The 25,337-nt window shown below is 37.6% G+C and overlaps 1 protein-coding gene across 1 annotated transcript; it reads right to left on the bottom strand.

Annotated features, from left to right (window-relative positions):
* Window positions 1–4,227: 4,227 nt before the first annotated feature.
* LOC116770349 (ichor-like) lies at window positions 4,228–24,398 on the bottom strand. The gene is made up of 2 exons (XM_032661792.2): window positions 24,354–24,398; window positions 4,228–7,512 (listed from the first exon to the last, which is right to left on the bottom strand). Exon 2 carries the CDS (start codon window positions 7,437–7,439, stop codon window positions 6,057–6,059), a length of 1,383 nt encoding a protein of 460 aa, XP_032517683.1. The 5' UTR covers window positions 7,440–7,512; window positions 24,354–24,398; the 3' UTR covers window positions 4,228–6,056.
* Window positions 24,399–25,337: the final 939 nt, after the last annotated feature.

The raw sequence follows: 25,337 nt of genomic DNA on the forward strand, positions 1-25,337 counted from the left end.
GGTGGGAGGACCTCGCTCACGTTTTCGGAATCTTTTTACTGTTAAACCTTACATATTAGTGACATCACATCACCCAGCCTTTTGAAATCTCCTTTATATATCTGTATATAATAAGAAATATTAAAATATTAATCACATGTAACTGTATACTGTAAAGCATGTCATTAGACTCGTGAATGCAAAATGTTATGTTTCTTAAACTGAGACTATTATTTTATGCTCGTATTACTTAGAGTCGAAATTTTTGTGCCGTTTTAATTATCTAGGTCTTTGGAAGTTTATGGGGGATGAGTAACAGAAACAGACACACACTCGTCTCGAACAAGGATTGATGAGATTAGTTCTAAGAACGTTTCTTATATTAGAGTCGTCTGTTTATTGAAATCAATACATATTTTTTTCCTCCTAATATTGATACATTAATTTCTCCCAACATTTGTAAATTCCTATTTCCATCTCACCCAGATCTCCCCTATTTTAGTTTCACAATAATTCCAATACATTAAATGTCATTTACCGTTTCTGATATAGTTAAAATTTTAGCGAACTCACACACAAGTGAAGTATGTCAGCGCCGTCAGAACTGAGAGCGAATGCGGGTACAGTTAGCTCAGGACTTTTACTTTTCTAACTCTTCAACAACATTTGTACAATTTGTTTATGCTTTTTGTTTGTTTAGTGTTAAGTCGTCCATTTTTAGCTGATTTTTATATTGAACACGCGAGTTACTAGAGCATGAGATGATAACTATGATTATAAAATCGAGGCAAGAACGAAGGCTGCAGTTACTGTGACATTACTTTGTAGGTACGACGACACAAGACGGAGTGCCGGGCCGATACGAGAATGACTTGTTTAAATTATAAATTTCACCGAGTGAAATGGTTCATAACATTATTATATAAAATCATACTGTAGTTTTAAATTATATTTAAGCCGAACAATCTGCACTGTAATTGTTATAGTTAAAATAACTTCAATTCTAACAATTTAACGAATGCTTTTGATGAATCTTTCTCTTTAAAGCTGTGTAAATCGGCAGGTATTGTATTGATTATGATCAATTATAATTTTTATTCTACCACACTATCACACAGTACATGTCCTGTGTGATAGTGTATTTCGTGATGATCACGTCCCATCACATCACTCGTATGTATCTGATGGCGGTGCGGATGTGTGTCGCAGCTCGTGCCACTGACACACTTTCCGTGTTCCGTCTCTCTCGCTCGGAGCCCAGCCGGAACTACCGACGGTCAAGGTTATGGGTTACCGTTTCGGTTCGCGGGATTTAGGATTTTACATTCCACGAACAAACTTACTGGCTAATTGTGACAAAGAATTCCCTCACTTCTGAACTTTAAACTTAACTCTGTGGAGATTTTATATAAAAGGTCGAAAGTGGGGACTATGTATTGCAACGTTCGTGAGTGTTTGGAAGTAGGTAAAGTGTAATTATATATCCATGAGGCTGTCGGCTTTGTCAGCTATCACCGAACGACTGATCAATCACACTAGCCTACAGCACAGTGCCCCAGCACAGTCGCTATACGTTTAGTTAAGCCTCACATAGTTTTGTTTGAAATTCTTCCTTTACGAACAGATTTGTCGGTTTGAATTGCAAGTCTTGTTCTGTTTCTTATATTTTTATAAGAATTTTTACAACGATTAACGCGTATCTCGAGTATAAATCTGAAGTGTATATTTTTTTATTATTTGGGAACACAGATTGTAAAAGCAAAGAGATTAATATAATTAATTTTCAGTGTATTTCTGGGAAGGTCACATAACGTTTTTTTCGTTATCTCCATTAAGAAGTCAGAGATAGCGTCTGTCGTCCGTCGTCGGAGTTCCGCGGCCGCGAAGCCAAGTTCAAGTGTGAGGCTCCGAGCCGCGCCGGTGACATTATATGAACTTTAAGCGATTCAGGCGAGTTGGAGAATGGATTACTGAGCGAAAATAGGTTACACATTACACTTAGATTAAACATTAGCCAACACAAAACTTGAATGTTTTTATTTGAATAGAGGTTTTCTATCGTAAAGTCCTAAAGAGAAAATAATTTTTTAGGCAATAATGATGTTCGTCGCAGCCAGGAACGATCATAATAAAACAAACAGCAGATGTTTCAACAGATCAAACTTAACTCTCACGGTGTACGGGAGCCTGACACTGGCAAGTTTAAGGTAAAAAGGCGCGGCCCCACGCCGCCCAAAGGTCAACCTTCCATTGAACGAGCTATATGGGACGCGACACACTCACCGACAAGTGAATACACATTACGGTAAATAATTTTGAAAGGTCACGTGTGACTCCTCGGCTCAGATACGGAACAAAAGTTAAACATTATAATCTTAATTGTCTCAGATGCGAACGGACAATCGACACTCCGTAGAACTTTGGATGGCATTTTTCTGGGTTTCGAGTCTATTCATTATTTTTATCGAGCTATAAAAATTCAAATTAGAAACTAGAAGCTTTTTATCATCGACGAGTGCGTGTGATGTTTTAATTGTGTGAACGGTGTCTGTGAGGCGCCATTGTGTTCTGGATCCGATGAAAGGAGGAGGGCAGGGGAATGATACGCAGACATCGGAGATTTAACATGCGACAGTTGACATTGAAATATACAAGTAATTAGGGTTCGTGATAAATAACTCGACGGTATTATTATATATTAAGCGTCGATATTAACGACGATTCACCCAATACGTGTGCAGCTGGTCGCGTGACCGCCGAGGACCGCTCCTATGGTGTCTCGAATTAATTTCGAAAAAAAAACCTACATTCTTAATGAAAACAGTTCGGCATTGGAAGTTAATTTATGACACGGAGACATGAAATGATGATATTATGTAGAAAAACGGAACTTAAAAGACATTGCTTAGAAACTGTCACCCGAACCGTTGACTGGAATTGGAATTTCGTTCCAATTAAATGACTGTAATTAAATTATAGCTTTAAAATATATACTAAATGTCACAGCGTGTTATGTGTGCGAGTTTAGAGCACAATGGATTGTCACGGGTCAAAAATTTCAATGGGACGTTTAAATTAAACACAATATTGTTTCTCTGCTCGCCTCATTACTATTCATCATATCTACTTCTATTGATGCAATTCACGAAGTGTCAGAAAATAGAAAAACATTTACGAAAATAGTATTACGAAAATTACGAAAATATTGTTCCTATGAAATAACTCGGATACCTTTTGTATTTGATTATCCTTATAGTAATTTATATCAGAACTAGTATTTTATATCTGTCAGGAGATCGTTCGATATTAATTAACATGAAGGTTTTATTCATTAAAAATAATCAAATTAAATGAAATCAAATCAGTATTTGACACTCCTTTAATATTTCGATGTCATATTTTTTTCAGTTTCTCATTAATCTACGCCAGGCACTAACTCCATCCTTTGTAAAATGATAAGTTAAAGTATTTTTTTATGAACGTGATTAGATTATATTATATGAGAGGCAGTTCTCTTAGTCTCGTATATAATGTATGTTTATGAAGTAGCCGTCAGTCCGCGTGGCTCGGTGAAATCAAACAGTTAAAAGTGGGTTGGTGAAAGAATCTCGCCGCTCGTAGCGTCCGCAGAATACTCCTCGACTCCTATCAATATTATTCGTTTATTATGTATTCAAAATATGTAAAGTATAGAGTGCATATTGAGTGTTTTGTTTTAAACTACTTATTAAATAGTTAAGAAATGATTGCCTTTAATAACTCCTAATGGAGCTCGGTACGCGAATGGTAACTTCTGTGTTAATAAACGAACAAAGGTTATCGTTAATGATTTCATATGTAGCTATTAAAAATCATGTTTCTGGTAACAATAAGGCTCTTTACAATTCTCATAATATCTAAATTGGAGTATACTTTTTCCTCTATCGTTACAGCGTGTTACTGGATGTGTGTGTGTCTGTGTAACCTGCACCTTGCGAATAGTCGATGTGTCGTGTGTACATTATGGCTATTTTCACATCCGACTTTCTTCCGACGAGACGAGGACGGTGTGAACCGAAGATCTTTCACTTTGGTTCGCACCTTTGTTTGCGCGATGTCTAATGTGACCCACTTAGCTTGCACTTTTTAAACATTTCAACAGATCTCTGTGAGGGAACAGGATTTTTGTTATTTGTACATGCGTTATGTGATCATGAAGTCTGTTAGTTATTTCGGGTGTTTAAAATAAAATCGTCGACTTTATCGTTAACAAAAAAAAATCTCCGTTTATTTTACATTAATTTACAATTTACTTAAAATGAAAAACCTCTCGAAAATATAACATTTCTTACGTAAATACGTCACTATCACTAAAAGTAAAGGTCATTACACTATCAATAAATTCAATGAGCACATTTTGAAGTAACACAACGAATTTCACCCGCCGTTTGTTGAATTCATTGGATAGTGTATCGATCTGATGTAATGGACAGAGGGATTTACAATACAATTACATTTACCAATAAATACTTACAAGCTAGGTGTCCTAAAACTAAAAAGGTACTTTATTAAGGTCCACAAATGTCGTAGGAAACGCTGCGTATGAAACACGAAACATAGAACATGCGGATAAGGCTCGGGAGGGTCTGGTTAAACGTTTAGTATATTATAATATCCAAATCTATTTATTATTTATTCGGCGTTTCACAAACGCGCGTCCATCCCACCGGAGCGGTCGTGTTCTCTAGGACCGTCATTTGCAGACTTTGGACGATTTCATTACCATAGAATTAGTAGAACGGGAATTAACGGGAATGTATGAAGGATTCCATCCACTTCGCACTATACTCGACTCACACCGTTGTCATGGATACTTTGTACGGATTGTTTTAGAACGAAAATTATTAAAAATGAGATGAAAGTTGCCGACGCTTTTTAAAAATTGTATATTATTTTTTTAAACGGAATATTCCGTCAGAAGTCTTAACCGAAGGCACGTGACGCTGTTAATCCTTTACTCGATGTTATATTCGTATATATATATTATGTTTTTGTTATCAATCATTTGGAATTAAATAACGTGTGCCCTAAATGTTTGTTGTGTAACACCGGATCGTCGTTATTAGAGCATCGGGCCAGGTTTTTCTTCGTCCGCTTCCCGGATGCGATGAGTTCCGATCGCGTGCGCACTGAAGGATTCTTACTTACATATTAGGGTTCCATAGAACTTTCAGTACTTCACAATTAATATGAATAATAAGTCATTTTGATTTGAATAAACGACTCGCTAACGAACGTCTTAACAACAATGAGCGCGTTTAAATTCGTATAGTTACATGGATTTTATTATTGTCATGTTAGTAACGAATGATATTTGTGACGTTCCATCTTACTGTACGTTACGAGTAAGAATGTTTGTGATGAGATGAGAACGAATCAATTTAAATACAATAATAAAACGCGTATGTTAGCCTCCTTCGCTTTGTCTTTCTTTAAATAATACAATACTTAATAATATACATTGTAAAGCTAAATAATATCTTCATTACGTTGACTATAAATAGGTAATCGGAGTAAGCATTCACATACACGAGATATAATATAAAATAAATAAGGATGAAAGTCGCGAGACGAGACAAAGTTCTGATATTCGCACGTCACGTTGTGCTTCGTCCGCTGAATATCGACTTCAGTTTGTCATCGAGACGAGCTACATACATACATATGTACATACACTAGGTTAATGTAAGCTAAGGGATTCTCCCACTGAACTTAGTGAATGGAATGAATCGGGTCCCAATTAGTACAAAAGAATATAAACAATATGCCTTACGTAATAAATCTGAAGACTTAAAACTAGTTAACATTGCACTTGTCCTTAGGAGGAGTGTTATTCTACAGGGATAAAAAAAATATGTAAACATTGTTCTTAACTACGTTAGAAGACAACGCTGCTTACGAAGAGTCATGTACAACAAGAGCCTACACTCGTGTGTATCTCCATTCTAGAGAGGCAGCCACACAGGTGAGTTCGTCCACACAACACTCACGCACACAACTACAGCTATAGAAATGCTTTATTTTGAGCCGGCGGTGTCCTAGTCCCGCCCAATCCTCTTGTGGATCTGCTGATGTTTTATCAGATGCGCCTTCTGACGGAAAGCCTTTGCGCATACGTCGCATCTGAAGGGCTTCTCCCCGGTGTGAGTCCGGAGATGAACCTTTATGTTGGACTTGTTCAAGAACCCTCTATTACAGATCCCACAGCGATGCACCGGTTTCTCTTTCCCTAGCAAGCCGCTCAGTTCCGCAGATGTTGCCGATGCGAAGGCTAACGAACTTCCATGCAGACTTCCTCCGTTGTTTACTTGTTTTGCTTTTGCTCGACTACGTTTACTTTTACTGGATGGAGTAACCGTAGTCGTGTGGGCGTGTGAATAGCCAAGTAATCTTTCTGGACTACAAAGTCCATCCAGTTTTAGCCCGAGAGCATAATGGGGTGCATATCTGCCATTGAGCAATCCTCCAACACCGTCTGTGGTTGAAACGGCGTTTCCTGGTGGCGACGACGTTGATATTACGTCCATGCCACAACTCGTTGAACTTGGAGCCTCTTGTTTAACAGGGGGACCATTTTGCAATCTGTTTTGCAATAAAGGCATGTAGCCATGAGATAATAGCGACTGGAGAGTAGATCCAGCCTGTCCTAAATTCTTTTGAAGAAATTCTTCTCTCTTCGAGAACTCTTGGCTGGGCTTGCATGGAAAGTCTATACTGGACTGGTGACTCGATTGTGATGGTGGCGGAGAACCGAAACCGAATTCCGATAGGTCTTGTTGAACTATTTTGTCACCATGTTGACTACAAGCGCCCGCTATCCATGCATCTATGTCCATCCAGCTATCTCTAGAATCATTTCTGTCAGGATCCTCCGGCTGAGACTGAACAGTCGTATCAGCGATCGCGGAGCCAATGATGGCTGCTAAGTCCTCTATTGAACTGATGTCGTACATGTCTTGTTTATGTCCATCATCAAATATTTTCGCAGGCGGGGAACAAGATTGAGCACAGGAGTCCGCTACACCGGGCGCCGACGACTCTGCAAACGGTTTGGTATCCGGGGCGTCCAGAGGGAAAGGTTTGACATCCTCGAGATCCGGAGGCTCGGATTCAGCGGCACACGTAGACGAGGAGACCACATCCTGATCGGCACCGTAACCGCTCTGCGTGGGATAGTTGTTGTTTTCTTCTGGAAGACGTTGTGCTATAGCATGGAAATGATGACCGGAGATGCCGTTGATGGAGAGGTGGCCGGTATATCCGGTAAAGGGCGGGAGAGGTTTGAGTTCGGCCAGTGGTGGAGGGGCGAGGAGAGAGTCGAGGAGCTCGTGGCAGGGCGGAGGGGAGGCGTCCTTGGGGTCCAGCCAGCAGCCGCCCAGCAGCAGCTCGTCGCCGCCGCCGGCCACACCGGCGCACTTCATGCCGCGCCTCACCGCCACACCCGAGAGAGACACCCCACCGCCATACTTGGAAGCCGCCACCCTGCCGCGTTGTCTGCGAACATACACACACACACGTCAAACATTTTGTAATTTATATTTAGGTTAGTCGAATACGAAATCGAGATATCGCCGCTAAATAATAATCGTTTCCACTTTGCCGGCGCGCGTCGCTTCGCTTCACTAGGCATCGGTGTTGCCGCGATACTAGCTACTTACTATTTTTATTTCAGTATAACGAGAGTCCGATTTGTGTTATTCTTTTGCAACATTTTACTATTATTGTATTTTGACATAAATAATTATTGAAAGTTGTCATGAGAGCGGCGCCTCGGTCGGACGAGGTATTTAACGTTTGATCTAGGAAATCTGGAACGTATTATTGAATTCCGAAGTTTCTAATAATATGTGCTCGGGTAATGATCACATTAAGTCGGAAGCTGGCGATGGTCGGACGGATAGCTTCATGATGTACCTCTCGCTACACGTAGTACACGGAGGTACAATTAACAGAGTCGGTCGAGTTATCTGACCGTGTTCTTCGTAACAACATGAAACTCTGTTTCTCTTTAATCGTTACTTATTTTAAAGGGTGTTTTGGTTTCCCAATCTTCTTGGTTATTTCATGAATAACCAGAGAACAGTTTTCAAATACGCAACAATTCAAGAAATAATTGATTAGAATGTTTTACGTAACGTTGCCGAAAGCTTTTAAAAAATACATATCGATTGTTAAAAATGCACCTTTGTTCAGCGACGTCTGTGACAGAACGCTGGCCGTAGAACAACACGCACCTTGTTGCCAAACCGATACAGACACGCAATAAATTGCAATAACGAAGTAAAAAATCAAGTCGGTTATTATAAAGATTTGTCTCGCTACTGAAGCGGCCTTGGGGAGGTTTTCGCAAAACATTAGGTTCTGATTGCGCGGGTCGTTGGCCCGTGGCGGTGTTGGCGCAACTTAAAAATACACTTCATAGATATTGCGATCGGAACGTGACTCTCGCTCCAGAAATAAATACTGTTCTACTGTCACATGGCAATGAAAAAATATCGACGGTGAGGAGAAAAAATACTCCAACAATATTGAACCAGTTCGTGAAATAGATGACTGAGGAGCTTGACGACGTTTATGAAAACTTTGGATTGGATCGTTGGTTTGTGAAATAAAAAGAACGGCGATCGTGAAACTGGTCAGCACTTATTATATTTTATTTAATAGATGGTACACATGTACATTTACCTGATGAAATAATCATAACGTAAAACCGAAAAAATTTAAACAGGTAACGATATTTTATTTAACTTGAATGAATTCTCACATAACTATAATAAGGAGACCATCTCGTTTTAGAGGCGGCGGGTATTATCTGTGAAGTGTCTATTTTTCCCGAATTTATGCGAAAGTGTTCATCCCATTATCCGCTCTGATGAGTCGCGAGTGAAAGTTTTCCTAGAGTCTGTACTATCTGAGACGTACTAAGATCACTTCTCAAGTATTGGAATTATACGATGACCAAGGTGCGGTTCCAACGGCCAAATCATAGGCTGAATACCGCTGGATCTAGCCGGAGGCTAATTAACTAGCTCTATTGTTGTTAAGTATTTTTTAAATACTTTTGTTTGTATTACAATGTGCCGCCTCGTTAGTCGGCTAGACGTCTAACTTAATTTATTCATGGGCGGGACAGCGCGAGACCTCGTTGAAGTCTTTTCTTGATCTCATTGTAATCACTGTCATTCTGCGACACAATTCCGACTGAGTCAAATTTTGTGTTTTACCGTATGTACTCGAGTCAATGACGTTTCATTTAAAGAATGTTCCAAATTATTTTGGTGTGATTCTGTAGATTTCGAGTTTAGGCTCTACTTTTAAACGGAAAAAGTGTTCCGAAAAAGACTAGACTCTAGTCGGCCGAAGCTCGCTCGTCCACTACGAGCTGCTGTTATCTGAACATCTCCCAGCCTTGAGGTAGGTTGAAGTCTAAGGAGGAATCGGCGATCGTAGTGAATCAGCGGCGTGAAAATCGAAAACTCCGCGTCTCTCGGACGAGAAGCGACCTTATCGCTGTAGGTCAAGGTTGCTTTTCGTGCAGCCGAGCCGCTCGCCGCCGACCTATCGCTGCGAGCTGGTCTTTACGCCACTGACACACTTCCGTATCTACCGTTAGCTGGCCCCGTTTCACCCCTCTCTTTCACTCTCGTTTGTTCCTCGTTCGTTCGATCTTCCGTCCCGCTCCCGCCGACGACTGTGGGTTGGCCCCAAAATTTTATTCGTGATAGGATTTTTTTAAAAATCCGTTGACTCTACCGGTCATTGGGTCACGTGGCGGTGGCGATGAGTATATTATATGTATATAGTATATTACATATATTTATGTATGTATATAAGCTAGCCATGAGAGCATGTCTTATTAATAACAGAATGTTTGTCCGAGCCGTGGACGCGGTTCATGTTGTAATCAATGTATTTTTGTATCGCAGCGAGATAACCCAACAGAGGAGGACATTTAATGATTGTTGGTACTTTTTACTTACTATGTAAAATAACATATATTCGAGTATTAAAAGTTTTGTTTGTGATTAAATTTTAAGCCTAGTATGAAATATATAGATCAGAAAGAGGGCAAATTTAACAAAACGGTTTTTGGCCACTTTTGTGTTTGTTATTTCATGTTTATTTTGGAACACAGTTTTTGATCAGTTTTCAGTCTACAACAACCAAGTTAATACGAAAAAATTTATTTCCCAAAATGAAGAGCTCTCAAGTTTAAACAAGAATGTCATTAATTTATCTAAATTTGCTAGTATGATATGCCCATTTAAAATATCAGCAGTGGTTCCGAAGTTAATCAAAGTATCGGCAAAGCAGTAGATAATAATAACTAAACTAAAAAGAGATCTATATTATTAAATGACATTTACTTCCTAAAAACATAACAACTGATTCATTATAATGAACCTTTTTCTAATTTTAATTTTATTCAACATTTTGCTTAGACAACCAAAATCTATACTCCATCAAAACTTACCGATATATTAATTTATAAAAATGGAATTAAAACTAATTATACAAAAAGACTGTCATACCTATAATCTATATTCCTAGCTAATAAGTTTATAGCTGAAACACTAGAAATACGAAAAAATGTCCACTTCACTTCAAGTACACTGCACCGACAACTTCACTTCACGACAACTTCAAATAAAATGACCGAAAATGAAACTATTTTTGCATTAGGAGCAATCCCGGAAGAAAAAACAATGCGGTACCAATAAAAAGACAAATACGATCCATTCTCACCCCTAAGCCTTGTCTGACAGGGTATATATTATTTAAGTCGGTCTCACTGATCCTAATTGCCTAATAAAAATTACCGTGCTTTACCGTTACGGGCCTAAAGTTAAATATTTTAATTTGGCTACCTAGTTTTTATTGTACAGGACCAATAACGGTTCCTCTGTACTTTGAAGTTTGGCGACAAACACTCCGGAACTTTGAAAATTCCCGACAGAGAAAAAGAAAATATTATGTTCGAAATCTTTAGTATATTGTAAGTAATAAATATTGATATGAAGCTGTTTGCCTTTTTTTTATATTATGGAACCCATTAATAAACATGTAGGTTTAATCTATACGTTGTAGACTACAACTAGACAGAAAGAAATGGAGTTAGCAAATGGTTGCATAAATAGATCGACGCACCCCGGCGAGGACAAAGAAAGTAGAAAAAACTAAAAACAATAAGTCAGTTACAATCAATAAGAGAGGATCCACGAAAAGTCAGCAACAGTATCGACTAATATTCTATGTGGAACCCTTTATTTGCATAAACATCTCAAAACAATAGCTCCGAGTCGGAATGATCCTAATTGTTTAAAACGGATCCGTCCCCGTCCCGTTACTGACGGCCTTCGTACGTGATCGACCGTTAAAACAACGTTTGACATCTCACGTGACGGGTTCCTCCATCGATACCAAACACTTCTTGGAAAAGAATACAGTCAAAAAACTATTCGGTATGATGCGAACCAGTTGGTCCACTCGTATGTTGAATTGCATCCGTAATGAGACATGCTAATTACGGGGCACGTTCTTCAAGGACGACTCTGACAGAAGTAACGGACACAGAATAAACATTCGTGGATAGTAACGAATAACGGAGAGGAGATGGTTAGATTATTAACTGCTTTGAACATTCAATGACTACATAATCATTGATGAGTTGCAGTGTGTCCGCTTCACAATCCATAGGCTTAGTGCGTAATCAGCAGTTATTGTGAAAACGATGGCTCTGCTATCTCTGTATCTGTTACCTACATCACAACTGATTAGTTATTAAAACAGTTCAGAGTTAAATTAATTGTTTGAGTTTAAGACGTTTTTATTTTCAGAAAATGTAAACTCCGACAGTAAACATATTTCAATAAGTTTGGATAAAAACAAAACACATTCACTAAACATTATCTAAACAAAGTCCAAACAAATCATTTCAATATATCTAAAGTCCAAAAAGCGACGAATCCCGTGGTACGTCAAGGTCGGGTCAACGACCGTCCCGTTATCCCGGGCTATCCCGGCCATCGACCGCCACAGTCTTTTTGTATATTTCGGTATAAGTTTTTTGTTCCGTCCGTCGGTTCCTTTGACGTGCGTAACTTCTAAACCGCTCCTAACCAGACCTTATATTCACCAGTCCTCATCATATAATTATAGCTTATTTCTTCACAGTTGTACTCAGTCCTATAACTGTGTTTATATTTTCAATATTCTGTATCTCGTAGCATTATTAACATTCCTAATGATATTTTTCTTCGTAAAAGCCTTACTAATGACATATTGTAGTGTCAGTACAGCCTGCTCGGGCGATATGTCAATGTGTTTGTCTCTTTAGTATATAAGGTAGCAATTACAACGTCCGAACTTATTCCTCACTCACTCTTTATATTTTATTATAATATTTAACGGATGTATTTAAACTTTTTATTTTAAAGAGAATTTCAAGGAAATAAATTAATCTAAGGATAGCAATCATCTTGCGATTTGCTTCATCTATATTGTTAAGGCCACTTCCGTTTTCGAATTTTGTTAATTGTTTCATACCTTTAATATTTGTTACCTCGATGTCGACGTATGAGCGTTACTTTGCAGTTATTTCCAAACAGTCCTTCAGCGAATTTCAAATACAACAAATCTCTGTGACATTGGAAATGTAGCGACACTTTTACTTGCACTACAAATAGAAAAGTGTTAACTATTTCTATCGCTCTTATTGCTTCGACATAGAGACTATATTTCTCTGTGACATAGAGTCGATCAACTTTATGACAACTTTTACATTTCGCTCTCCGCCTCTGATACAATTTGCTGTAATGTTTTCTTAGCGTTTTTAATCAAGACTTCTGAACAATAGTAACTTGAGCCAGTATTAAACTATTATCATTAAACTAATAATATAGAGCTATTTACACGAGATTCAGTCAGAGTAGTTCAGGGGTAAGTTCTAAAATTTTATTCATTGCAAAATCATATTGAATCATCCGACATAAAGACCAAAACTAGCTACTCTTATATCATATCTAAAACTTACTATAATGTTTATATAATTCTATTATGAATACTAATCAAATTCTACCTATGATGTGGATGTCGAAATTTGTTAAGTGTGTGTTATTTTAATTTCGATAAAAATTTACTTTAAGTGGTTAGAAGTCCGGAGAACACAGACGTTACTTTTAGTCCTATAAAACTTGTACAGGGCGGTTAACTTTACTGACGAGAACTGTAAACAACATTTAAGTACACAATTTAAACAATAAGGTACAAAAAATATAACAGTTAAACTTTTAAAAGAGTCGCAATAAAACAATACTATCGTTACTTTAGATACAAACGTCAATTTCAAAATGTGTAACACAATTATATCGGCCGGTGAGATAACGATCTGTTCCCTGACGATGTAACTGTGAGTGTCGAAGTGTTGAAGACGAGCTCCGAGATGACTCAGATCGCAGAGACGATAGGAACTCACGAATTATCACAAAGCAATTAACCTACAAACATCTCGACAAATGTCTTCGATTCTCTGATCGTAAATATAATTCCTTTCAGATTATTCACGGTACATGTCTTATATATTTAGCTGTTGAATAATTAACAATGATTTAAGTCTTATTTTATTCTCTAATGAGTTAAACTTTGTCGTTGATGAAGCTTTTTATTAATGATGACATATCAAATTAGTTCTCACGAAGAAGTATTTCCTCTGAGCACTACTGACAGAAATACCTAACGTATTTCTCAGTCGTTACGTCTCAATTCCTCCAAATACATCTACAGATTCCGATTACTCTGTTAACATTTACTATTATTTTTAGTTTTCTTCAGGAAGACGTATAATATTTTGCACATACTTTGCACTGTCCATCAAGAACCACCATGTACATAGGCGTTTATTAACATGGGCAGTCACATAACGACGTCATTATGTCAGTTTATTAATACAACGATACATTTAATATTTAAAATGCTCCAGTAACTTATCTCGAGACATCAATCGATCATTCTCTATCAATTATCAAACCAATACAATCGTCTTAATCATTGATACCAGTTTTATTGAGATGTTTGTGTCTAATTACTTCTGTGCTAAGTGAAGATTTTTTTTTACTCTGAACCTACTTTCGTTGTCTAATAGATCTTAATTGACTTGATTTAAATATTTAATGTTGTGTCTAATAGACTCTATTTGTTTTTAATTAAGGCCAATAATTTAAAACTATTCTTTCTCGTAAATTTGATGGTCGTATTGTGTCTTTTCTAAAGCATTATTGGTCTTATAAATATACATGTGCTTACCAATTCGAGTAATATCTATGCCACATCATTTTGTCTATTCTAATATTAGACTAAGTGTATGGGTGGTATCTGTCATCTATTTCTAGGCCACCTCCGTCCGGGCTGGCTAAGAGGCGGCTACTTTATTGGCTGCATTACTTACAGAATGGAGAAAGGTTGATAATACCTTTGTTAGCTGATAGTCAAAATCTTGTAATTGAATAAGGCGAGGTATTTACTGCGTGATAGCTTTAATACCCTCGCACCTTACTGAGATAAATGATAATTAGGATCAACTTTGTCTTAGACCTATTGCAAGAATCTTTTAAATCTGAACGTAAGTTACCGGTTCTCACGAATTAAATGTTAGCTTCCTCTTAAATAGCTACTAATTGTAATATTTTAGGATTTATTAATCCTCACCATTCACCACGCCTTAAATAACAGCTGTTAAAAGATAAAGATGACTGTGAGAACAAAGCCGGACTTCCAAAATAAAAGGCCATCACTAACGGTGCCGCCGCGAAATGTGATCTCCGTACAATCAACCGTTACAAGTACGAGTACTAACTACTACCTCAATCAAAGAACCTGCTAAGAGAGCTACTTAGTTAGCCAATGATTCTTTGACAAAACTTCTAATTGATTATTTGATACTACTAGTTTCGGTATCTGTGAGCGACCGGTCAAGGTGCGATCGAGTTGAGGCAAATGTGATTTGTTGGATTCCTACTTGTTTTTGTTTACGTATGTCGACCCCTGTATCAGCGCGTATCACCTTTCCGTTTCAAGGACCCTTGTAAAGGTGCTCTCTTTTAATACGTATAATTTCCGATATTCCATATTTAATTAACATATCTATAATTACGAATGTCAAAACATTGCTATATCAATGTTACCGTCAATGTGTTAGTTGCTAACCTTTCTGCTAACATTTGAAACGTAAACAATATTCTGTCCTATAGAACAGTTCGATTATTATAATGAACACAGAATTGTCTTACTTTTATAAATATTTCCTTCCATCGTTTTATTACTGCTGAGACCCCTTCGACGATCGACAATTTTTGAACCCTACAAACGCTCTTCGGCTCTTTTAAAAATTTATTATTGAGGTTAATATATAACAATTTGCATACCCGCGGGTCACGGCGATCAGCTGACCGGCAGGTGATTCCGCGTGACATGTAATAGTGTTTGACAACCAATACATTACAATAAAAACATTAATTAAAATACTTTAATGTTTCAGCCGACTTTTATATTTTATAAAATTGATCTAAAAAGTATATACGTTTTAAATGTGTGCGTGTTCATAAACAACGGAAGATTGTTTTATTTGTAGTAAATATTATTTGATAAGACCTCATATAAAAGATCCAGACTAAAACGTGTCTTTATAATTAGGTGTCGAGATAAAAATTGCAAGTTTAAAACAAAGCGGTAACGGACAGTTCGAGTCGTTTATCGGAGAGCTCTAACAGTGTACGAAGTATACACTATTATAAAATAAGACATATTACGGTTTAAGGTTAGCCTTTATCGTAAATGACAAATAAAGAGCAACACTGGGGGTGACAAAACTTGAAAGCAAATTTCTTTTAAATAGGGTTTTCAATAGAATTCAAAACGAGTGTAACAGAGCTTCATTATTCTTCATATTCTTGCTTAGTTAAATATGTAAGTGGATAGAAATAATACAACTATTTGACTGACTTTATACCAATTCATGGACTAAAAGACGAACATAAAGTTGTAGGTTTAATAATGACATGGAAGCAACGAGTCCTCGTAAAGAATATAGAGGGACGAAGGGACGCAATACAGTGAAATGTATACCTTAATAAACGCCGTTAGTTGTATTAATTATCATCAATAAGAGGTTAAGTAACTGAATAATCGTATTTTGAATACGTTTGTGATTCCGCCGTCGCCTTAGTGTTAGTAATATATATCGCTCTTATTAACTGAATCATTAGCTGTGCCTGTGTACTCATAAGAACTGTGTTTGAAGTCGATTAACCAGGAGTTTTGGTGTTAACTGACTGAGTACAACTGTCTGACGGAAATCAGATACAGTTAAGTTTCCGATCGATCGATTCTAAGCGATCGATCATTGATATTATAATATAAATCTTAATAGATTCTGATTCATAGACTTGATTGATAAAGTGAGCCATTTGTACAGAGATTTCTTAGTTAAAAAAAAAACTTATATTTTCTTGCAAGAAAACACTGAATGTTATTGTTAAATATTAAAAGGTTGTTTTGAAAAACGTGTTCTCAAGACGTAACAAGGAGGTTCCATACGAGCCACCTGTCACGAAGCGCGCCATCGTCGCCGCACCCAAATATACGTGAAAAATTGACAAAACTTTAGAAAACATTCCAACACAACAGATGTTGATTAAAAACTGAAAAATTATTTTAATATATCACCTGTAAGAAAGTTAACATATTATAAAGTGATGATCAGTTTTCGTAACTGAATACTCCAACCTTTGACCGCCAGTTTCCTAACAATGACGGACTCACTAACGCTAGACGTGTCGCGGACTGTGACACAACCTTCACAATAGGACATGTCACAATAAAAGTCCATTCCATTTTCATCCAAATTCAATTAATACATTCGCATTTCTCCTAAACACACTTTGTACTCTAAACAGAACCGTTCCGCATAAGTGTTATTGTATACAAAAGATTTGCGAAGCTCTGATATTCTTCGTAGCTATGAAAGTTTAATTTGTATTTTATATTATTCAATAATTTCTGTTCCTCGAGAACCTTCAAAAACGCATTGACCTCACGAGTTGTAATATCTATGGCGTGTCCTGCCGAATGGAACAGGTTTGACTCCCGCGTAACGGGACCCTGACCTCAATACATTTTTGGAACCAGATGGACTCTATCTTTACAATCGAGATTTTGATGTATTTAGTATTTTGATAGAAATTTTCACCATGTATATTGATTGTAAAAAATGTAACGTAAGTTGACACTGTTTGGGAATTTAAGAAAAAATATCAAGCATATTTTTTGCGCTAAATTCGTTATTATATCTTCTTGGGTTTCGGTGACCAACAGTTATTTAGGTCGTCTCGTCGCAGCATCCTGCTCGATGGATGTTTAACGTGGAACATAATATTGAATTATCGAATTTTTAGTAACAAGTTCATTAACATTTTATTTCACAACATTTTACAACAAGTAGGCTACGAAATTACTTTAAAAAGTTATATTGCTCTTTATTTAATATAATGTTCAGCGTAAATAAAACGAACACGTGACACTATAAGAGCAAATAGCTATAGGACGCATTTATTTATTAAATTTCAACAAATTTTCCTCCTAAGTGTTACTTTATTATCTGAACCATAATCCGTTTCATTGTCTTTGGTGAAACATCTTCATAGAAGTGGAACAATTTAATAAGCTCCAATAATTTGCTGTTTCAAGTAAAAATCCACTGGGTCACATTCACAAAGCACCATTTTAATGTTCGGCCGTCACGTAGCTCGTTCTTGACTTTGAAAGGAGGTTTCGCGGCCACGAGAGGGAGGGAGACGGAGGGAGGGAGCCGGGGAGAAGGGAGGGAGGCTCTCAAAAAGTGAAACGCCAACCAGCCATGGAACCGTGATTTGCGATACTTTATAGTGGTAAACGGGCCCTCATTATGAATAGCTGCCTAATTCAAAACTCGACAGAGATCTCCAACAGTGGTGCTGTGGGTGATTTCACTGTACATTTAGATAAAGGATGGAAGGTTATTGACGTCTACAATACTGTTAAAACGCTCGCATCATTATCACAATGAGTATAAAACAGTCGACGGCCGCTTTACAGTTAGTGACGTGTACGAGAGGGTTCACGGCTGGCCGCCGCCGGCTCCGACCAACGTGGGTACTCACTGACTGACCGAGGCGAGGAACCAACGACCACTAGCACAGCACCTCACGATATATATATTGGACCTGCGACATGTGCCGTAGGGTTTCCAGGAGATCAAAATATTATGACATGCTGTTTTAGCGTAACTTAGCCTAACTTCTATAGAAAGTATTTCTTGTTGTTATGAACGTATATGAAAATAAAATGACGGTCGTATTTTAAGTAGACTTAGATAGTTCAATACAGTCAGAGCGAGCTCTAAACTGACTTCTATAATGTATACATGTTATGAGACGCGTTCGAGCGCTAGTGACGTAGGAACAAGGACGCGAGCCACGTGCTGCACCATATACGATAGCAGAGAAAAAACATTGCTCGTGAATAAGTTCACATTAATACAGATCTAACTTAAGGTAACATAGAGAGGCATTCTTACCTAGTGGTGAACAAGAAGAAGTTAGGTTTATATGCTGATACATACATTGAAAGTACTACACTTTGAAATGAATAGTGGACTTTTATGCAGAAATAACAATTGTTACCGTTCTGTTGTATACAACAATTAATTGAAGTAAACCTAGTAGAACAGAAACTGGTCGCAGTCGGACGCCCTCGGACACCGTTACACCGGACAAGGACCTCTGTGACGACATTAAGGGTATCTCCACACTGGATTATATCATTGAAATGTCTGATTAATGTGACTATAGAAATACACAGCCTCCGACTGGCTACTGTTCGTTACAAACATATGGAAGCATATAAGAGTGGGCGTTAATAATATGCTTTGTGTACTATACTTCTGTGATTCCTGAGCGATGTTACACTATATATACAATCTTCATGTAAGCGTAGTTAGGTAGTACGTCAACAGTCGCACATGATACGAGACAATTCATAAATAAAGATCGTTACGTAAAGGTTTGACGACGAACGCCAACTGACGGAATGAAACGAAGTGAAAGTCAGCGAATGATTCACGACGTATCGATGTGTTGTGGATCATTTATGATATATGAAACATGTTTAATTAATAATTATCATAAATTATAATTAATAATCTCATCAGTTTGAGCTTGCAGGTGTCCTAAACGAAGATTCCTCGTGAGACTCGCTCTCAATGAAATGTGGGTCAAGTTTATTGACAAATCAGGACGTTGCCCGCCTCCATCCCGCTCGCACGTAGAGCGTCCTTAGTATCTGGCCGGGAATCCTCACGGAACACGGACGAGTCGTGGCGGATTTCGTGACCGTAATGTTAATACGATAGAGAAATTATATGTCCTTCAGAATTTTTCAAAGCACTTCCTCATCCAACATTATTAAAACTATTATTAGATAGACAAACTGTAAGAGATCGAACGAAAGGTAAATAAACTTATATGTGCAGATGTGATTGACCGATCAAGAAAATCGCCGAGGAGCCTTGACTCTGACTTACGTAAGAGTTGTGGCAAACGCGACACAACGCGACACGACACGACGCGACACGACACGACACGACGCGACACGACACGGCTCAAGACTACCCTGGATATATTATAAACCAGTAAAGAATAAATTGTTTAAACTACTGAGGAATTATACAGAATAGAACTTAATTTAGAGAGGAGTAATTATTGAAAAAAAATCATTCAAGTCAGTGCGTAACCCGTCATTACGAGCCAGGTTGAAAAAAATTTCCCTTGCTCTGTTTGAAAGGGTGTCTGTTTACCCCGGATACCGGATATCGTTTTAATACCGGATGTCTACACGTGTTTAGATCTCAATGGGTTAATGGGACATTTCTACACTTCATAGAGCGGCTCACATCAATAAGGTCCCGAGATAACCTTTACATATATATATTCAATAGAGTACACTCAATTAGCATAAGTTAGGCTCGCTGCTTAAATTACCTCAGATTATAAAAATATAGTAATTTGTGAATTACAAGATTTAGAAGAAAACTATGAGACGACGATCGCAGTGTACCTAGATTTATCAAACCAAATGTAACCCCGCGGCGTCCCGTAGTAAAGGACAATGACCTCATTATTTTAATAAACATTTATTATTACTATTTGGCACAGTCATTCATCTCGAGAGGTTTTTGTCGTGACAAATGTTTTGACAAATCGAAGCAAACACGTCTCAACAGGTGATTAATTTGGGGCTGAGAGAATTTATTGATTTTTGAATGAAGCGACAGACGTTTTGGATTAATATTGATAATAATAAATACATTTACAATTCAGAATCATTATGTTGAAAGATTCATCTTATAAAGGATGAAGATAAACATTACGTTTATGGAACTATTTCCTTAAACAGTATTTATACGCGACAAGCAACATGACAACAGAGTCTGTTGGTTCCCACGGGAGCACATGTTCTTTTTTATACCAAGTTTGAATACAAATATTGACTGATTGAAGGGTTCGCGGGCATCTGTCGGCTCCTCTAACTGGTGAAAGCCTCACGCGATGAGAAAGCAGCCTATATTTTGGGTAACATGTGTTCCGAGGACCTTATTGTTGTAACATGTGCTACTGTAAGCTACTATTGACAGTTCGATCGACAAGTGGAGCCTCTTTAGATGTGATTCAAATCAGTGTATGAATGAGTTCAACGCGTGCAAGTCAACTCAGGCGGAGCATGCTGGCTTGTAGAGAGAATACTGTGACAAATAAAAAATAATCGCAGGCTATTTAATCGTAAAAATTATGTTAAATTATTTTTAGATTAGAAACATTAGTTCCGGTCCTTTATTGAAAAGCCGAACTGTCTTTTTAGTGTGTTCCCGTGGGTAGACTATTTTACTTATCCTTTAAATAAGTCACAATTGTTTTACTTAATACATATATGGGTTCAATACTTCTTCTTCGTAACATTCTTGCAAATTTATGATTCTAGACCAACGTGATATGTCTCTCAGGTCTTGAGTCGCCGCTGGATTCGAAATATGCAAAATTAACTAGTGTTGATTAGGAAGAATTCTTAATTTTGTCACTGCTCCTCGGCCGTAGTAGATTTAATAATTCATTACTATATAAGACTTAATGCTTCACTGATTCCTGAGAGACTATCACGACGAACTTACAACGAAAAGTCCCTATCAAAGTTACATTTTCCTTTTACTTGTATAACATCCACGTTATTTGTTTAATATTTCATTAACTCAATAACTTATTAGATTACTTCTTCTTAACAGAAACTAATATTATTTAACTTCTTATTAGTTTTATAATACACACTCGGTTTTTATAATCACAGACCAACTTTCACATTTGTAACATAGAATGGAGTGGAGAGGTAAGATATTCGCGGTGGTGTTAACGCGAGGTAGTTCACAAATTACTACATGATGTAAGTAAGGTGATGTCTCTAGTATAGTACTAGTTGTTTACACCGAGCCGAGTTTTCTTTAGCTCGGTGTAGGTCTATAGACCGTCTGGGCGGATCTGGCGCTTTCTCCGGCCTCACTTGACACCGTACTCCACAACACACGGCGATCGAATATAGCTCGAATCACAATCATATAGAGTTCCATATCGACTGGACCTCGTACCGATCAGGAATTAATATTCGTCAGTTTTCAGTGCAAAACTAATGTTAGTATACACGATGATGTGACGAATGTGGAAGGAAATGAAGGCTCTAGGACGTGTTACATACGTCAATGACGTCATGATCAGACATTATATAGCGTTAGTATATAGTGAGGACGGAGACGTTTGGAAAGTTGAGAGATGATATCACATAGAGGATGTTTATCCGGGAAACGTACAGTCATTAAGAAAGGGTGGCCGAAGGAAAGCTAATTAATACATCTCACGTATGTCTTTTGAACGTCTGGAATTCCGTGTCCTTTTATACACTTGCTGTACGGTTGGCAGACATATCATGAATAGGTTTTTTTGCTTCCTAAATTAAATAAAGTGATCATATTAATATTACGTATAATTCCGCAATAACATGAAACGTAAATGAAAAAACATTTATGAATGACGAGCGAGTCAAGGGGAAAGGTTAGTGTTGTCAGCTGATCGCTTTCACCGGCGGCCAATGGCCGTCTGTTTGCGAATGCGCATTGCGTGCCGGCACGTGTCCATGCGACTAGGCTCTACATACAGGGCTGCGATTTCTGTTTGATTCAGACGTGTTCAGGTACTACGAGTAACACAACGGCCTTTAGAGGTCACTGGAAATATAGAAGAGCCAATACTAATTGTTTTAACCTCACGAGATGTGAATCATATTTTCAACAAATGCCTCTGTAACTTTGTTTGGGATACCGTCTCTAGGATCCTTGTTACTCAATGGTTCCTTACGCAAGAGTTTTCTTTGTCAATGTACTAATGTGCATAGCACTCAGACTCAGCCTCGAAATGCTAGAAAGATGTTAATACTGTGTATTGCTTACTAAATATATTTCTTTTAATACATAAATAAGAAAATGGCGTTCTATAATGATCAAATCAACGGGGTGAAAATTTTGAACTTCCATTGACAATTTAGTACATTTATCATAAAATACCAAACGTCATGTCGCTATGCATCGAAATGCAATTCAAAATTGCGATCTGATTGTAAAAAAACAATTGCACGAGTAGTGAAAACTGTTCACGCACTTGACAACGTATGGTCATTGCCGCATCTGCGAGTGAAAGTTGCCACGATGTGTGTCACCGAGACCTAGCCACTGGGTCTAGTCTAGGCATCGTTTATATTACTAGGTTTCTTTGCGGCTCGATTCACTACAAGTACCGTTTCGCGTTTTGATTTATGACAGCAATACTTACAATGTTTTGATATTTTGTCAAAAATTTATATTGAATTAATGTTTAGTAATGTTTGAAATTCATAGTTTTATAAAAGAGATGACATAGAATTCTTTCACTGTATCTGATTAACGGACATTAAATCATTTTATTTGGTCAGTGCTACTGATCGGACAACTCATTATAAATTCTATTGAAAACACTATTAAAAATGAAATGTAAGTAGTGCATGGCAACACAAAAATCCGTAAATTAAACAATAATTATGTGAGTGCAAAACGGAGATCTGAGTTCTGTTTTATATTAATTAAATTATCATAAGCCGTTGGAACGAGCGACGATTAATGGCGAGCCACATCTCTCGCGTCTAATGTCGGTCAAATTGAAAGATGACATGGAATTTTATAAATTCTCCATCAAGTAAACAAATACAAAGTTATTTGAAATATATTCTTATGACTTCGCAATTCTAAGTCAACAGTCTCCACCTCGAGCAAGTAGAGCTCGAGCTAGACTGAATGTTTAGTTTGGTGGTGTTTAGTAGCTGTGAAGTAATTATCTGAAACCAATACAGCCTTCCGCGTCGCGCCCACGGTTGCTGACTCATCAGAGGCTGTCAAGGATGCGTGTGTCACTTGACCTCTATAGGAATGTTATCAGTTTGTATTTCGTAACTTTGACAAATCATTTAGGATGATTGTCATCCGATCGCTTAATTTTGTTTAGAGTAGTATGTTTAATGATTATTGAATATTTTTTTTGCATAATAACAACGTCCTGCTTACCTCACTCGGTTACGTTAATAGTGTGTATTTATTGATTCGGGTATATAAAACGGTTCGTTATCGAAATTTATTCTAACCTTCTATCATTTTATGTCTCTTTTAGTTTGTTTTATTGCTTCAAAACGATTCCTCCGTTAAACTGAAACCTTTTCTAATCATCTTAACCGTAGTTATTATCAAAGCCAAACTTTCCTATCAGCGACTCGGACCTCTGTGTCTTGATTGTGAGCTGACTGAACATATCTTCGGCGTCAATTCTTCGTAATTTTGCGATAAGATTCCGTCTTATTCGCATGTTATCTAATTAATTCGACTAATCAGTCAGGTTCTATAATAGTTGTGCATTATTCCGCGGGGTCAGTGAACTGTGTACAATAAAAACTAAGTCAACCACCGTAACATCGTGTATCCTAAATAAAGCGTTCAGGGTCGTTTATCGAACGGTAAATGGTCAAATACCTTAATCTGTGTGACGTCACTGGCTCCTTTTTAGTTCTGAAGATGATCGCACAAGTCGAGAATATGAGCAAGATGTCTCAGAAATTTACGGTTAAAATTTAGGGCGGATATCTGTTAGCTTACTGTTTAGAGGGTAAATCTGTCATAAAGAACTCACCTGAAATAATGATACAATATGGCCGGCAGTCGAATGTGTGTCACATCCAAACAACATTATACACTGTGTCCGCTAAGTTAGTGTCACTGTCTCAGTCCGGCGAAGGATACTAGAAAAAAGACGTTGATGTAGTTAGTAGGTACACCCGCTATATACATACATACAGCCTACTTACCTATACGATATGGGGTGGAAAAGACTTTCCAGGGAAGTATCAGAGTTATTATGACAGGATATAAATGTTGTATTCGGGTTAAATGGAGTGTCTACGTGTAATACTCATATTGTAATAAAGACGATTAAAATTATTATAAAAAATATACATATTGTAAATTTAAAATAAAGATACCGAAAAAAATTATATGCAAGAAGAGTTATAAAAATTTTGAGAAATATTACTTTTGACGAATTAATAAATATTACAAAAAATATAAATAATGAAATATATTTGGTGTCACAACGGAACGTGCGTCGCCGTTAAAACTGTAAAAAACCTGTCAAGCGACCTTCGGTAATCAGCCGAAAAACAGGCGGCGGCTTACGAGAAAACTGTTATACTATTATAATACAGTTCCCGGGAGACATCTCGGAGGAGCATGCGGTTAGAAGAAGAGTCGGAGAGGAGAATGAGAGATGAATAGAGCATATGAAAAAAAAAAGAGATACAATAAATTTTCTCTATTTACAGGGAGAGGAAGAGAAAATACAAAACGAAGATATAAATAAAAATAAAAAGAACTGTCCCGTTCCACTGTCACACACACACTTTATTAATGCCAATAACATTTCCCGTAATTCGGTAAGTAACATCCTGAACGTACACTTGTACAGCTCGGTCCTAGTGAGTCTCTCAGTGAACGAGTGAGTCCCTCAGTGAACGAGTGAGTCTCTCGGGTACTGAGTGATCCGCACGTCTCGTCGTTTGGTCCACGGTCCACACTGAACGCTCCACAACACTCGGGACGGGCGCGCGCGCCTCGTGTC

Source organism: Danaus plexippus, assembly GCF_018135715.1.
Source record: "Danaus plexippus chromosome 3 unlocalized genomic scaffold, MEX_DaPlex mxdp_25, whole genome shotgun sequence".
Taxonomy (NCBI): domain Eukaryota; kingdom Metazoa; phylum Arthropoda; class Insecta; order Lepidoptera; family Nymphalidae; genus Danaus; species Danaus plexippus.

What these genes read in the sequence shown, in the direction of transcription:
- LOC116770349 (XM_032661792.2), bottom strand. Translation starts at nt 7,439, where the DNA reads ATGAAGTGCGCCGGTGTGGCCGGCGGCGGCGACGAGCTGCTGCTGGGC.